A 14959-nucleotide genomic window follows, 5' to 3' on the forward strand; every position below is an offset into this window, starting at 1 on the left:
AAAAGAGACAAGGTTACTTTGTAATCTCTTTGTGCTCTTGTATGTGTGTCGGGTCTTTTGAGCGGGGTAAAATGCCTACCACACTCAGGGAAAGAAATCATAAATCAGCAGGTCAGTCAGGTACATACTATTATTTCACCTTTAACATTATGTTTCAATACAATATTTCAATGGATTTCTTTCTGCATAATAATTTTTCAAGAATTACCAAAACTCTAATGAGCTCAGAGAACTTTGGTGCCAATAAAATGAAACCTTTATCACAAATTAGTTGAGCCCATGACTGCAACTTAATCATTCAATTGTATACAAGTCAAGTTGTATTTTCACTGTGTAGGAATAAGTTCCCAGAGAAAGAAAAGTCATTTTAAAACTTAGGGCCATTAAGCCTTAAATGGTAGAATATTGGTAAAATAAAAATGAACTGGGCCAAAACTCGGGTAACTTGGAATTGAGCCATCGTTCCACAAGAAACAACTTATGTGACACTGGGAAACATTTCTAACCTTACTTAGTTTTAGTTTATAAATGTCAAAATGAGAGATAGGTCTAAATAAAGCCTTTCTAAAAACCTCTTATAGTTCTAAAACCATATGAATATGGAACACTGAACTCACAGTTTTTAGTGACTACTACCGTGTAAAGTATATTCTTTTTTTTTTTCATAGAAATTCTCCTCTGGCTGGAAACATTCATGAATTGCTCATCATTGGAAATACAGAAAGAACACATTTTTCTCTCTAATGACTTTGGCAAAAATGTTTAGCCCATGTACTTGGTAAATACCAGTCACAATCCCATTTAATCTTCAGAGAACCAGGTGTTAGTTAGGTATTATATTTCCTTTTTTATAGATTGGAATAATGAAACTCGGAGTAAACAATTTTCTCAAGATCACATGGCAGATATCAGATGTGAAGATGTAAAGACTGAGTTCAGGTGTATTTTATTCCAGATCACTGTTCTCCATCATTTTTTAAAAAAACTACTCAACATAATTAAAATTGCATTTCATACAGGTAATTATAATCCTATACCACCGAAAGCAACCAAGTTCCTTCCTATATACTATGCAATACACATTTTCAAACTAAGAATACAAGAGAATGGAAATATTTTCTTTGCTCTGCCCTTAGGTTCAGACAGAATCAGTGACCCAAAGCTATGACTAGTCCTGTACATGCTTACCTTATGAATCAGAAACAATGACAGGAGATTATTAAATACCAATTCTTTGCTTGCAAAAGAACACAATGAACAATAGTTGGAAAAGTTAATCAGACGGGGAAATGGGGTAAATTTTTGGAATCTCTTATAAAAGTTCTAACACTGATGCCTTGGTATGGGAATCATAAAATATGCAGTTGAAAAGAAGTACAGTATCTTTAAACGTGTACTTAAAAAGTATCTCAAGTAGATTTCATGATAGAACACATTTTCGGATTAGCCCTATTAGTTGCTATAAAGAACCTTAAATTCCATTAAGTACTATTGAAAAGGGGGAAGAAACTTATAACTGGGACATGCTTCTCACACACATGCCCAAAACTATAGAAACCCTGTCCCACCAGAAGCTTCAAGATGAAAGGAAACTTAGGTCTCCGGGAACACTCAATTTGTCGTCATAATGAAAGCTGAGTAGAGGTCACTCAGTCACTTCCTGTAAAACAGTGAATCAGGTCAAGATGAACCACTGGTCCAGGATCTTTACTGGAAACGTAAATCAACTATCAATATTAGAAACAGGTTGATTTGATGTAAAAAAAGAAAATACAAAATAAAATTGCTAAAAGATGGGTGTAGAACAGTCAACAGAATAAGAGGGGAAAAAAAGAGCTTCCCTTCCAAAATAATCTAGAATGATATCTTATTCTTAAATATTTAAAAATTTCATCTCATGTATTGATGTGCATTAAAGTTAGCTTGATACAGTAAATTGAAATTTAAAAATTCTCTTTTAAGTCAATCAACAAAAATATTAGAGGGAAATATTCCTGAATAGTAGAAAAATAAGACAAACTTCTTAGTGCTTCTAAAATTAAGAGTCTCATAGAAAAGTGGACATGTTCTTGAGGGAAGATGGATGTTTCCGGTATTTGTAGAGTAAACTGATTTATGATATTGCAAACAATAACAGAAAACATTCTTAATCCTTAATGAATTAGGTGGGTCAACCTGGCAGAAGACTGTAACCCTATAAAGTCTTTATAAGGAAGAAATGTAGATTGAGTTTTTAATCCAGTTAGAATTATGTAGTTTTAGAGCTAAGGTTGCTTTTTAAAGAAATAAAAATAGTTCATAAAGAACTGATCCTGAGCAATTAAATAAAACTGGTTCACTTGCAGATTCTTATGGCATTTTCTCTAGAGTAAGTTTACCTACCACCAGTTACCTACTACCAGTTAAATGTATCACCACTCTTTTCATCAGAGGTTGAGAAAGAATTAAAAATGCCAAGAGAAACTTGAAATAACCTGGATGTGATGATTAATTTTAGGTGTCAAGCTGTCTGGATTAAGGATTACCTAGCAACCTGGTAAAACATTATGCTGTGGTGTGTTGTGAGGTTGCTTTCTGAGGAGATTAGCACGTGAATCTAAGTGGCCTAGGTGGGGAACATTCACCCTCTCAATGTGGACAGGGACCATCTAATCTTCTGAGGATCCAGCGAGAACAAAAACAGAGAAAAAGTGAATGCGTGCATCTATCTGGTGGGACTGGGATACACTCTTCCTCTGTCCTTAGATATCAACTTCAGTCTCCTTGTCTTTGTACTCCAGGACTTACACTTGCAGCTTCCTGGGTTCTGAGGCCACTGGCCTTGGAGTGAAAGTTTTATCAACAGCTTCCCTGGTTCTGAGGCCTTTGGACTTGGACTGAAAAACCATGCTGCCTGCCTCCCAGGGTCTCCAGCTTGCAGAAGGCCTGTTGCAGGACTTAGCCTCCATCATTGGCTCACGCTAATCACCCAGTAAGTCCCCTCTCACATATCTATCTATATCTACATCTATATTTATATCTATCTGTATCATCTATATCTATATCTTTTATTGATTCTGTGACTCTGGGGAACCCTGAGTAATATACCGGGGTATTAGAGTATGTAAATGTTTGTGCATACACACAAACAAACAAACTTGTTCATGCTTTTTAAATCAAATGACATATATTTCAAATGTAATAAAGATGTCTAAATTGACTTCTCCTTTAGCGAGATCTCACAAGAACAATGAGCAAAATGTAGGAAAATATTATCTTCGCTGTCATTTGACATACCCATCAAACGAAAAACATTGCCCAGCTCTAACTCTTATCAATCGAATCCACACAGCAGATCTGTCTAACCCATTTGATGTATTGGATTCCTTTGCTAAAACTGGACCAAGATAATGTATTTTGTATTCATATAGGAAACAAACATTTTAAAGGCATACTTAATTGTGGACTATAAAACACTACAGTCTACTACTCCATCAATATATGCATTGTTTTCTAAGGTCCGGAGCAACAATGGTACAAAACATCTAAGGAGTACAATCAGGATGAATAATTTAAGTTAGTATCTTTATTTCTACAAGGTATCAAGGCACTGTATTAAAACAAAAAGTAGATCAAAATTCTAGATGAGTATTTTCAAATGTCAAATAAGATAATATATGGTAAATTATTTTGTGAGCATTCAAATATATATCCATTTTTAATTAAAATAAATCTTAAAATATTTGTTATACACTCCAATTGCCTTTCGTGATAGCAGATTCTATATTTACTAGTCTTCATCCTTCCCTATGCTTCCATGAAAAAGAAGGCAGTAGGAAGAAGGAGAAAAGGGAAGAAAAAACATTCTAAAATGAAATATGGCAATGATTTATGTGGTGGGAAAATTAGTCTGTTCTACATTTTTAATGTCCTATTTCTACATATTCCACCACATCAGAGCTTTCCATAATTGTTTGAACAATCTCAGAGTAGACTAAATAATTCAAATATGTTGTTACTTTCGTAACTATTAAGTGTTTATAAGACTTCTCCAAATTATCAATTGACAAAATATATTTCAGAACTATACTTTTAGTTAATGAATATGCTGGAAGCTGTGAAAACGAATTTCTTTCAGGTTATCAGTCTTGCTGAGTACTTATTTGTTGCCTGAAAGGGTTTTGACTCTGTCAGTTTCATTTATCTGCACTAACCCTAGAAAGAAGACAAATATATTTATATATCTCAATATCTCAATGTTTCCCTCAAATTACTTTCAGTGTGACTTTATTTCCTTTAGGGACTTTTTCTTTTCCCACTCTGAAATAATAGAGGCTAGCCGCTTAACACTTGGATCAAATAGAAATTCTACGCTTTTAAAATTCTCATACTCCACACAAGTTCTATTATAGTCAGAAAACTTTGCTTCTTATCCTAGCTCTACAGTTTCTAATTGTGTGGTCTTGGGCAGGTTGTTAAACTTGGCCTTTGCTCTCTGGAATATAGTTCCTATAGTTATAGAATTTCTAGAACATATAATTTTTAAGTACTTTTCATTAAAAATGTTCTGACTTATAAATTATAGTGCTTCATGCTCTGAAGCAAGAATCCATCCATTTCAACTTTCTGTCATTATGACAGGGCTTAAAATCCACATTGTGAATGTAGTGGTCCTAATTGTGGAATAATTCCTAAGAAAGCACTGAAGGTGTTGGCTAATATAATTGGTCAGAACAGTTAATTGAGCCTTACACACATTTACAATAGGAGTTGAAATCTATGTTTGCCATTCTGTATAACCGAGGACTGATTTCAGTATCACAGAAATTATAAAAATCTAAAACTATTGGTACACTTGTCAAATTGCAGTGAAATCAAGTGACTACCACGTTGCTGATTATGGAATTACCTTATTTAGAAAAGGAAAGTGCCATAACAATATTAATACCTATGTTTTGATAATTTAAAAAATTTTAAATGCAGATAACCAGCTACCATCGACTAAAGTCAGTGTACTTTGAACAACATGAAGTTCAATGAACAGTTTTAAACCACTGAAATGAATAACCACACTTCAGATATGAATGGATTATAACATGTTAGAAATGTGCTGATCATAATTACAGTTAAGGAGGGGAAAGGTCCCTGGCTGGAACATCTTACTGAACTTCCACTGTCTCACTGAAGCTATCTACAGGTCATTAAAATCCCAGGTAGAATAAGAAAGAAGGAACAGTGACGTGTGCCTGACTCAATTAGATACAATGGGAGAAATTTGGATGGCAAAGAAGTTAAAACAAGATTAATACAAGAGTGAAATAATTTTGACACATTTGCTTCCTGTCATTTATGATATTTACACTTAATAAAATATGTTGGATCTCAAGATATAACTTCAAGAGAATCATGAATTTCTCTCCAGATTAGCATACTGCAAAGCTGACAGTTGCCTCCAGATGGATGATGTTACAAGGGGTTGGATTCACAGCTCCACCAATTAGGTTCCTTGAGAGTCACAGCAAGTGAGTACTGAGCACTTACTATGTGCCCTGACACTATGCTAAGGCTCTTTATCCATGATTTCCTTTAATCCTCAAAAATCTCTATATGAAGTAAGTGCTGTTGAGAAAGCAAACTGTCAGAAGGGAAACAAAGCTGAACTTTTGTCAAAGTTTATGACACTAGCAAGTGGTGGAAACAAGACATCACTGGAAACTTTTTTTCTCTTTGTTACCAATACAGCTGCTGCCTCCTATATTGAGGCTCCTTATCATTGCAAATTTCCAAATAACGAAAATATGGAGGTCCTACAGCCTTCAGGCTTGTTTTCTCCAGGCAAAACCACAGGTAAATCAACTTCAACAGCAAATTATTACCGTCCCTGTGTTCCACCTTTATCACACATGGCTCTCCGGCATACAATAATAAAGTTCTCTCTGGCACTACTTCTCTAACTGAAAACCTAGGTACATTTCTGCTTTGGTTCCCTGCACCTACCCAATTAAGAACTCTTACAGACACAATTTAACATTAAAATATAGATAAAATGAAACTTTTATCTACAATAATTTCTTCTCAGCATAAGATGAAAATAACTGTTAGCTTGCTTAGATTGCAGCTCCCTGACACAGTAGGGCCTGTGACTGACAGACACCATTTGCAAGATTCGCCTGGCAGAGGAGGTGCTATGTCATGAATTAGCCTGGAAGTCATTTTATTTTGGAGGTCATTTCAGTTAGATATTTAAGGATAAGACAGAAAATATTTTTTTTAAATTGTAAGTATATTGAAATTATGATTTCTGACCTGGATCTGTTGCTGGAGCAAATTGATTTTGTGTTGTTGCTGCAGAAGCTGCTGCTGTTGTCTTGCAATCTGTGAAGAAATTGCACATGAGAAATTTACAAGTATATTGGAGTCCGGGAGGGAAGTTACTAATGTTCTGTTTCACGAAGTTTGATTTGACACTGATTAAGATGATGAAAATAGAGGTGTCTGTGCTCTGAAATTTTCCACAATTCATCCTAAGATCAAGGAAGATATTTAGTCTTTAGGAACAGTTATGTTTCTTTTGGCCTAAAACAAATGAAGACTAAGATACTAGGACAGTCAGTGATCAATCCCAGAAAGAAATGTCTGATTTTCAAACATTCCTCTTTCTGGTGATATATTAAGAAAGGTGCTGCTTCTGACATTTTCAGCCTTTCACTATGACACAGTGCTTCACAAATGGGGAGGGGGAGGTTTAAGACAGGAGTTCAGAGTAGCACAAAGTATTGCAAGACACTGTATTTATTAGTAAAGTTTTTGTATTTTTTTGTTTGTAGGTAAATAATTTTCTTATTACTGCCTCTCACAAACCCCTAACCACCAACTCAATGCATACTACTGTGGTTTCTGCTTCCATGTCTCTACCAAAATGATTCTTAAGAAGGTTGCCAATCACATCCATTATTTTAAAATTCTGAAGCGTTTTTCAGTTGTCACCTTTTGACCTCTCATTAGAATTCAACACTCAAATGCTTTCCCCTGATCATGAACTTTATCTGTTGGCTTCTGTGACATCATCATACTTCCCTGGTTTCATCTTTACCTCTCATGTCTTCTCCTTAGTCACCTTTAATGGCTCTTTCCAGACATTAAATGTTATAATTCTCTGAGACTCAATTTTAGACTCTGTTCTTTCCCTTCGTACTTACTTCCATATGTAAGCCAACTGCTTCTAAATTTGCTTCTCTGGTCTAGACCTTTGTTTTAAGCATCAGGTCCGTTTATTGAGAGACTTATTCAAAGGAACCTCAAGTTCAACAAGCCCCAAACTAAATTTGAGATTTAGCCTTCCATATAGTCATCTTAAGTATTTCCTAACTTAGAGAACAGGACAATCACTTCCCACTCCCACTGTTATTTGCATTTATGACACCTTCTACATTTACTTAATATTACGCCCATGCTATGACTTTATATTTGTTTATCTATTTGTTATTAACATATTTCTGTCTCCTAGGGAGAAGTGCATAAATTCAGTGAGGGTAGAGGCCATGTATATTTTACCCACTGTTCTCAGCAAGTCCATTATAAAAGCAATGCTGAATGGATATCTGATAAGAATGCATGAATGGATGAAATGAAAATTGCAAATATTTCATCACATGGGATAGGATGTAACTTCTAACATCTTGAAACTTATCAGTCTCTTATAAATAAGTTTTAGATCCCATTCTCATCAAGTAATAGTCACTAACATTTTTATTTTTTAAAAAATCTCTTAACCTCTATACCCAAAAGTCAAAAACTCAGGAAAAAACTCACACATCACCGTGAATAAAAGAACCCATGCGATAACGATGAGTCTACATGGCTGCACAAAAAAATGTATTTCCCTATGGATGTTGATATAATTATAATTATTTTAATGCTTTAATTTTATCTTTGGAATATAGTAAAAAAAAAAATACATTTTTTTATTTCTTTTTTCTTTTCTTTTTTTTTTTTTGAGACAGAGTTTTGCTCTTGTTGCCCAGGCTAGAGTGCAATGGCGTGATCTCGGCTCACTGCAACCTCCGCTTCCTGGGTTCAAGCAATTCTCCTGCCTCAGCCTCCTGAGCAGCTGGGATTACAGGCATCCACCACCATGCTTGGTTAATTTTTTTGTACTTTTACTAGAGACAGGGTTTCACCATGGTGGCCAGACTGGTCTTGAACTCTGACCTCAGGTGATCCACCCACCTCGGCCTCCTAAAGTGCTGGGATTACAGGCGTGAGCCACCGTGCCAGACCCACAATTTTTTTTTTTTCTGAAGGAAGTGGTAAAAGAGACAGTAGAAGGAAGATTACCTTTCTCATTAAGTCTAGTTCCTTCCTCCCACATATCAATATTTCAATTGCTTTTTGCTCCTGCTCCCTATAGTCAATCGCAGACCAGCATCCTGAGAGTACTTTTTAAAATATGAGTCCACTTTGAGAGGCTGAGGTGGGCAGACTGCGAGGTCAGGAGTTCGAGACCAGCCTGGCCAATATAGTGAAGCCCCGTCTCTACTGAAAATATGAAAAATGAGCCAGGAATGGTGGAGGGTGTCTGTAATCCTAGCTACTCAGGAGGCTGAGGCAGAATCTCTTGAACCCAGGAGGCGGAGGATGCAGTGAGCCGAGATTATGCCATTGCACTCCAGCCTAGGTGACAGTGTGAGACTCTGTCCCCCAAAAAACAAAAAAACCCATATATATATTTATATATATATAAAACATATAAATATACATATGGTTTATATATATATAAAATATATAAATATATATACGTCTGTATATATATATCATGTCATGCTATTCATCTTTCCAAAACACTTCTCTCTCACTCAGCAAAAAGCTGGTGTGAATATAATGCCTGCAAGGCCCTATATGTTATGGCCTCGTGCTACCTCTCTGATTTCATCTCCTCCCCTTTCACCCTCATGCTTGCCACATTGCATTCCTTTTTTTTTTTTTTTTTTTTTTGAGACGGAGTCTTGCTCTGTCACCCAGGCTGGAGTGCAGTGGCCGGATCTCAGCTCACTGCAAGCTCCACCTCCCGGGTTCACGCCATTCTCCTGCCTCAGCCTCCCAAGTAGCTGGGACTACAGACGCCCGCCACCTCGCCTGGCTAGTTTTTTGTATTTTTAGTAGAGACGGGGTTTCACCGTGTTAGCCAGGATGGTCTCGATCTCCTGACCTCGTGATCCGCCCGTCTCGGCCTCCCAAAGTGCTGGGATTACAGGCTTGAGCCACCGCGCCCGGCCGCCACATTGCATTCCTAACTGCCTCTTGTACACACCAAGGATGTTCCTGCCTCCCAAGGATACTCCTGCTTCTGGGCCTTTGCACTTACATTTTGCTCTGTCTCGAATACTCTGCCTAGACAGCCCCATGGCTCACTCCCACACCTCCTACAGGTTTCTGCTCAAATGTTCTCAGTCAATAATGTCTTCCCTGAGCACCCATTTTAAAAGAACATATTCCCATAGATAATACCCTCATCCCCAATGCCCTGCTTAATTTTTCAACATAATGCTTATCAACATATAGTTTACTGGTTTATTTATTGTCTACCCCTCCCAGCAAGATTTCAGTACACAAGGGATTTTTGTCTGTTTTATCCCCCTACTCTACTCCCACTAACTAGAACAAAACCTGGCACCAAATTGGTGGTCAATGAATATTTATCTAATAGATGAATGTGGAATGGAGCTCAGAATCTGAGGGAAAGGCTTGTCAGTAAACAGGTCCTATACCAGCAGTATTAGAATGCACAGAATGGAGACATTCTACACTCAGTAGGGAGTGCTGGGAGGAGCGTCAGAAAAAGACTTTGCAGGAGAAGATGAACCTGCCCTGACCCTTAAAGAATAAGTATTAAATGCCCCTTCATGAAAAGATCTGCCACCACAGAGTGGTAACTGTGCATGCCTGCTATGTATGGTAGAGAAGCGCTGGGAGAGCTGAATGGGCTCTAGAAACATGTCCTGTAGCTATCACCAGGGATCTTCTCTCAGGCTGTAGAGGCAGCACTGCAGGACGTCTCTCCAACACAGGAGAGAAATTCTTGAAGAACTTAGGGGTTTGTAAAGTTCCAAGGAGAATGTCAGAGGTCTTGGGAAAGTATTAGAATCAAAGGATTCTAGAATCCTTTTATAATATTCAGGGATGGGCTAGAATGTGAAAGAGATAAGAAAGAAACTTCCTCTCCATCAGTCATTGCTTAGATCTTTCAGGACATGTGTGCCCTCAGACCCATCAAAGCAAATAGGGATTGTTTACAAAAAATATCCCCAGCCAAGCTACATTTTCAGAGGCTCCTAGGATTCTCCAGAATTCAGTTGATTGAAAGATTGAGAGTTAAGGATAAGAAAAGAGTGGTGTTTTTTTATGCTGTTACAGGCAAGCATTCTGAACTCTTTTCTCATAGGGATAAAGCAAGAGGCATATGGGCCGTATCCAAAAGCAAGCCAAATATATCTTTAATGAAAGTGATGAGGCATTTCATTAAAAATAAAACTAACATCTTTTAACAGGCATAAACCACCAAGTAGAGAAGAGTAGAATGGAAATAAGAGGGTAGAAAAAAGGAGCTCCTCAAACATAAACTGAGTATTTCTTCATGCCATTCAATCCTGCTGGCTTATACTATGAAAGATGTTTAGACGGTTTTGCAGGGATGTGTAGACACACAAATATTAAATAGTGGCCATCCTCCACTTGGGGTGGTGAATGGACTATGCCCAGAACATGGAACAGGAAAAGGACTTAGCCATGAAAAAGAGGGCCATACTTATCTGTAAGCTGAAACTGTGTCACCTCCCCTCTATCTTATCTTCTATTTACTACCAATTTTTTTTTAACTAATAGTTCATAGGCATTGCCTCCATTTTTCTACTACGTATTTTCCAGTTTTTATTGTCTGATTCTGGCTACTAAAACACTATAGAAGTCTTACTCTTCAAGGCCAACAATGAGAATCTAAATGAAAAATCTAGTAGTTTCAATTTCATATTAGAATGACTACTTTTCTGTAGCATTTAACACTGCTCCCTGTATCTCTCCTTAAAAGTCTCCATTTTGTTTCCTATGACATTGCACTCCTGGCCCCACTTCCATATCTGATTCTTTCCGCATATGTTCATTTTCCTTTCTCTGCCAGCTCTATAAGCCAGTATCTCCCAAGGATCTACCCTTAGTTCCTTTCTGCTTTCTTGTAATATTACCACTATAAATTAAGGCCTATAAGCCTGCCACATCTCTGCATAAAACACTCCTGTCCCCGATATTAACATGGCTGCCTTTTGTATGTCATTTAGATCTGAGCTCAATTGCCAAAGCTTCAGAAAGATCTAGCCGCCCAATCTAAGAAGCATTGCCTTGTCATAGCAATCAACTTTTATCTTATTACTCTGTTTATATTTTTTCAAATTATTTATCACTATATAATATCATTTTGTTAATTTATCTGTTCCTTTATATGTCTCTTTCTTTCCACTAAAATTTAGGGGCTTTGTCAGTAATTAGTTAGTATAGTGCCTGGCACATAAGAAGCACTAGATGACTATTTGTCAAATAAATGAATGAATGTTATCTCCTCCAGTAGAGTTTAAACCACTATTTCTCTGTAAATAGCCTAAGAAACACCTGAGCTCTCTTCCAAAGTGCTGATTGGTGTTTCTAGCTGTCTCTCACATACCTCCAACTGGAAACCCTGACAGCAGCTCTAATTCAACATCATAAAACCACTCTCTTTTCCAAACTTGCTCTTCTGACTTTCTCTGTTTCCGGTGATGGCATTCTCCATCTCCCTATCACTAGGCTCAACACTTTCCCTTTCTTTCCCTTTTGCCTACTCAAAGAACTCTACTAACCATAACTCTTCCACCTGTTTATTCCTTTCATCTCTTTGTCCATGGTCATTACCCTGACTAATTTAGCTTCTCACTCTTTTTAATTTAAAGTATTATAATGACCTTGTAACTGAACTTCCTGCCCCCAGCTGAAAACTCACTTTACTTGTTGAAGCCCACAAGTTCTTCAAAGCATATCTCAAATGTCAGCTCTCTCATGAATTCTTTCAAAATGTTTCTTGTTGAAAATGTTCTCTTGACTCTCCATGGTTCTTTTATGATAGTTTTCTCATGATTTATCAGAATTGACCTTGATTAAAATTACTTCTGCGCTCCTTACCACCAAAGTAGTTAATAAGCATCTTAAAATCTGGGTTTTGTCTGTGGGTGGGTTTTTGTTTTGTTTTTGGCCTTTTAATTTATTTAACGAGGGAGGTGGAAGGCACTCTTATTCATTGTTGTGTGCCTAGGACAGTGACCTATAAGTAGCAGGCAAAACAATGTCTGAGGAGTTTGATTGTGTCGCTAAGTTCTTACTCACCTGTTCTTGTTGCTGCTTGGCCAGCTCCATTTGCTGACGCTGTTTCTCAATCTGAGAGGCAGCTAGTTTCTTCTGCTCATCGTGGGCAGCCAACAGCTGCTCTCGTAGGCTGGTCAGCTGGTTGATCATGCCCATGAGTTGCCTTTCTTTCTCAGCTAAGCTCTCGGGAGTCCCTACAAATCACATGGCAATAAAACAGACAAAATGCATGAGAAAAAGTAATGATTTCAATGACGATGGCTCTGTTGCATACAGAGCTAGTCCAAATATAAAGTTCAATAAACACAAAAACACTACCTACCTTGTTTTACATTTTCACGCAACAGTAAAAAGTGATGGCAATTTGCCCATTACAAAATACCACAATGAACCTGGCTCTCTGGCACAATAGATAGCACATTGGGCTTCTAACAAAATACCAGAATGACCAAACATTTTGAATGTTTTTACATTTATGACCAGTAATAATCTATAGTTTTTTTAACTTTTACTTTATAAGTAAATTTTTTTAAAATGTTGGCTGACCGTCTAGTTTTTAATGTTCTATACTAGGGCCTGCTGGAAATAAAAAGATGTCCAAAGTACAGTTCTTGGCCTTAAGTACCATAGTTTTTCATATAATTAAAGAGGGAAGACAAAGACATAAAAAACTAACAGCCACAGTTATTAAGAGTTCAAAGCATTCATATTAGTGATATGATTCTCCCTTTCTTTAAAAAAAGTTAAAGATTCAGAACTAAGAAATTCTATGTTAAAAAAGAGCAAACATCTATTTATATAATCAAGATTTAGACTGTATTCCCCATATGCCAATTCAGAGTCTATCTTCAAAAATAAAATATAGTTAACTGAGCAAATACTTAAGTTTGAGAACACAAATACAGCAATTGTGAGATAATGTGGTTGGCAAATTAGCATCACATTATGGTCATGCAAGCTAATACATAAATCCAAGATTTGGAGAAGTCATGGTAATCATTTAAAATACATATTACACTCAAGATATTTAAAACACGCCAAGGAATCTTATTAAGTTAAAATGCATATTTAATATAAGGGAAATGTGTGCGGTTCACTGTAACAGAAACAGTATCACGTTTAATTGTTCTTTTAGAACTCACAAGATAGACAAGGCCCCTATGATAAAGTACTACCAGTAGGAAAGAACACCCTCTTTAATTACAATTTTCACTTTAAACATAAGACACTATGCACTGGCTTACTACTGCATTTGCCACCTGTATACATGTATAGATAGAAGGATCTGTTATAACTCAGTCACGGGCGGATCACGAGGTCAGAAGATTGAGACCATCCTGGCTAACACAGTGAAACCCTGTCTCTACTAAAAAATATATAAAAAAACTAGCCAGGCGAGGTGGCAGGTGCCTGTAGTCCCAGCTACTTGGGAGGCTGAGGCAGGAGAATGGCGTAAACCCGGGAGGCGGAGCTTGCAGTGAGCTGAGATCCGGCCACTGCACTCCAGCCTGGGTGACAGAGCGAGACTCCATCTCAAAAAAAAAAAAAAAAAAGACAAGTAAATTTCTAACACATTTCAAGGAATAAACACTAGGAATAGCAATACACATCATGTCTTAGAATGCGCATAACCTACAAAGGATAATTCTGCTTTTAGAAATCTAGCCCAAGGCTGGGTGCAGGAGCTCAGGCCTATAATTCCAACGTTTTGGGAGGCCCAGGCAGGAGGATCACTTGAGGCCAAGAGTTCAAGACCAGCGTGGACAACATAGCAAGACTCCATCTCTACAAAATTTTTCTAAAAAATTAGCTGAGCGTGGTGGTGTGCACTTGTAATCCTAGCTACTTGGGAGGCTGAGATGGGAGGATCACGTGAATCCAGGAATTTGAGGTTGCAGTGAGACACACTGCATAAAAAAAAAAATTCTAGTCCAAAAATATCTTAAGAAATGTGGGTTAAATACTAATTATTTTATTTTATTTTATTTTATTTTTTTTTTGAGATGGAGTCTCGCTCTGTCGCCCAGGCTGGAGTGCGGTGGCCGGATCTCTGCTCACTGCAAGCTCCGCCTCCCGGGTTTACGCCATTCTCCTGCCTCAGCCTCCCAAGTAGCTGGGACTACAGGCGCTCGCCACCTCGCCCGGCTACTTTTTTGTATTTTTAGTAGAGACAGGGTTTCACCGTGTTAGCCAGGATGGTCTCGATCTCCTGACCTCGTGATCCGCCCGTCTCGGCCTCCCAAAGTGCTGGGATTACAGGCTTGAGCCACCGCGCCCGGCCTAATACTAATTATTTTAAATGAAATTCTAGAAACAACCTAAATGTCAAAGAAGAATAATCAAATAATTATGGGTCATCCATGGTAAAGTATTTTGCAACCATAAAAAATTATTTTTGAAGAAAATTTAATGATGTGGGATCTAGTTTATGATATAAAGCTAGGTTTAAAAGCAGTTGGAGAGAAATGAAACATGTGTATAGTCACTCAATGCATGCACATGTCTATGTTTAAGATATGAAAGCAAATTTAGCTACATATTAATAGTAGCTATTTCTAAGTGGTGGAATTATAGTTCATTTTAATTTTTTTATTCT

The 14959-nt window shown here is 37.3% G+C and overlaps 1 protein-coding gene across 19 annotated transcripts in view; it reads right to left on the reverse strand.

The window, feature by feature from the left end:
• The window catches only part of SOX5 (SRY-box transcription factor 5), a 1034891-nt gene that overhangs the window by 198979 nt on the left and 820953 nt on the right, over positions 1-14959 (reverse strand). For all 19 annotated transcript variants that reach the window (XM_050746696.1, XM_050746702.1, XM_050746700.1 and 16 more), the window contains 2 exons: positions 12385-12557; positions 6286-6354 (listed from right to left, as the gene is read on the reverse strand). In XM_050746696.1, coding sequence (XP_050602653.1) covers positions 6286-6354; positions 12385-12557 — 242 coding nt within the window. The remainder of the gene's footprint in view (positions 1-6285; positions 6355-12384; positions 12558-14959) is intronic.

Source organism: Macaca thibetana, chromosome 11 (genome assembly GCF_024542745.1).
Source record: "Macaca thibetana thibetana isolate TM-01 chromosome 11, ASM2454274v1, whole genome shotgun sequence".
NCBI classification, from domain to species: Eukaryota; Metazoa; Chordata; class Mammalia; order Primates; family Cercopithecidae; genus Macaca; species Macaca thibetana.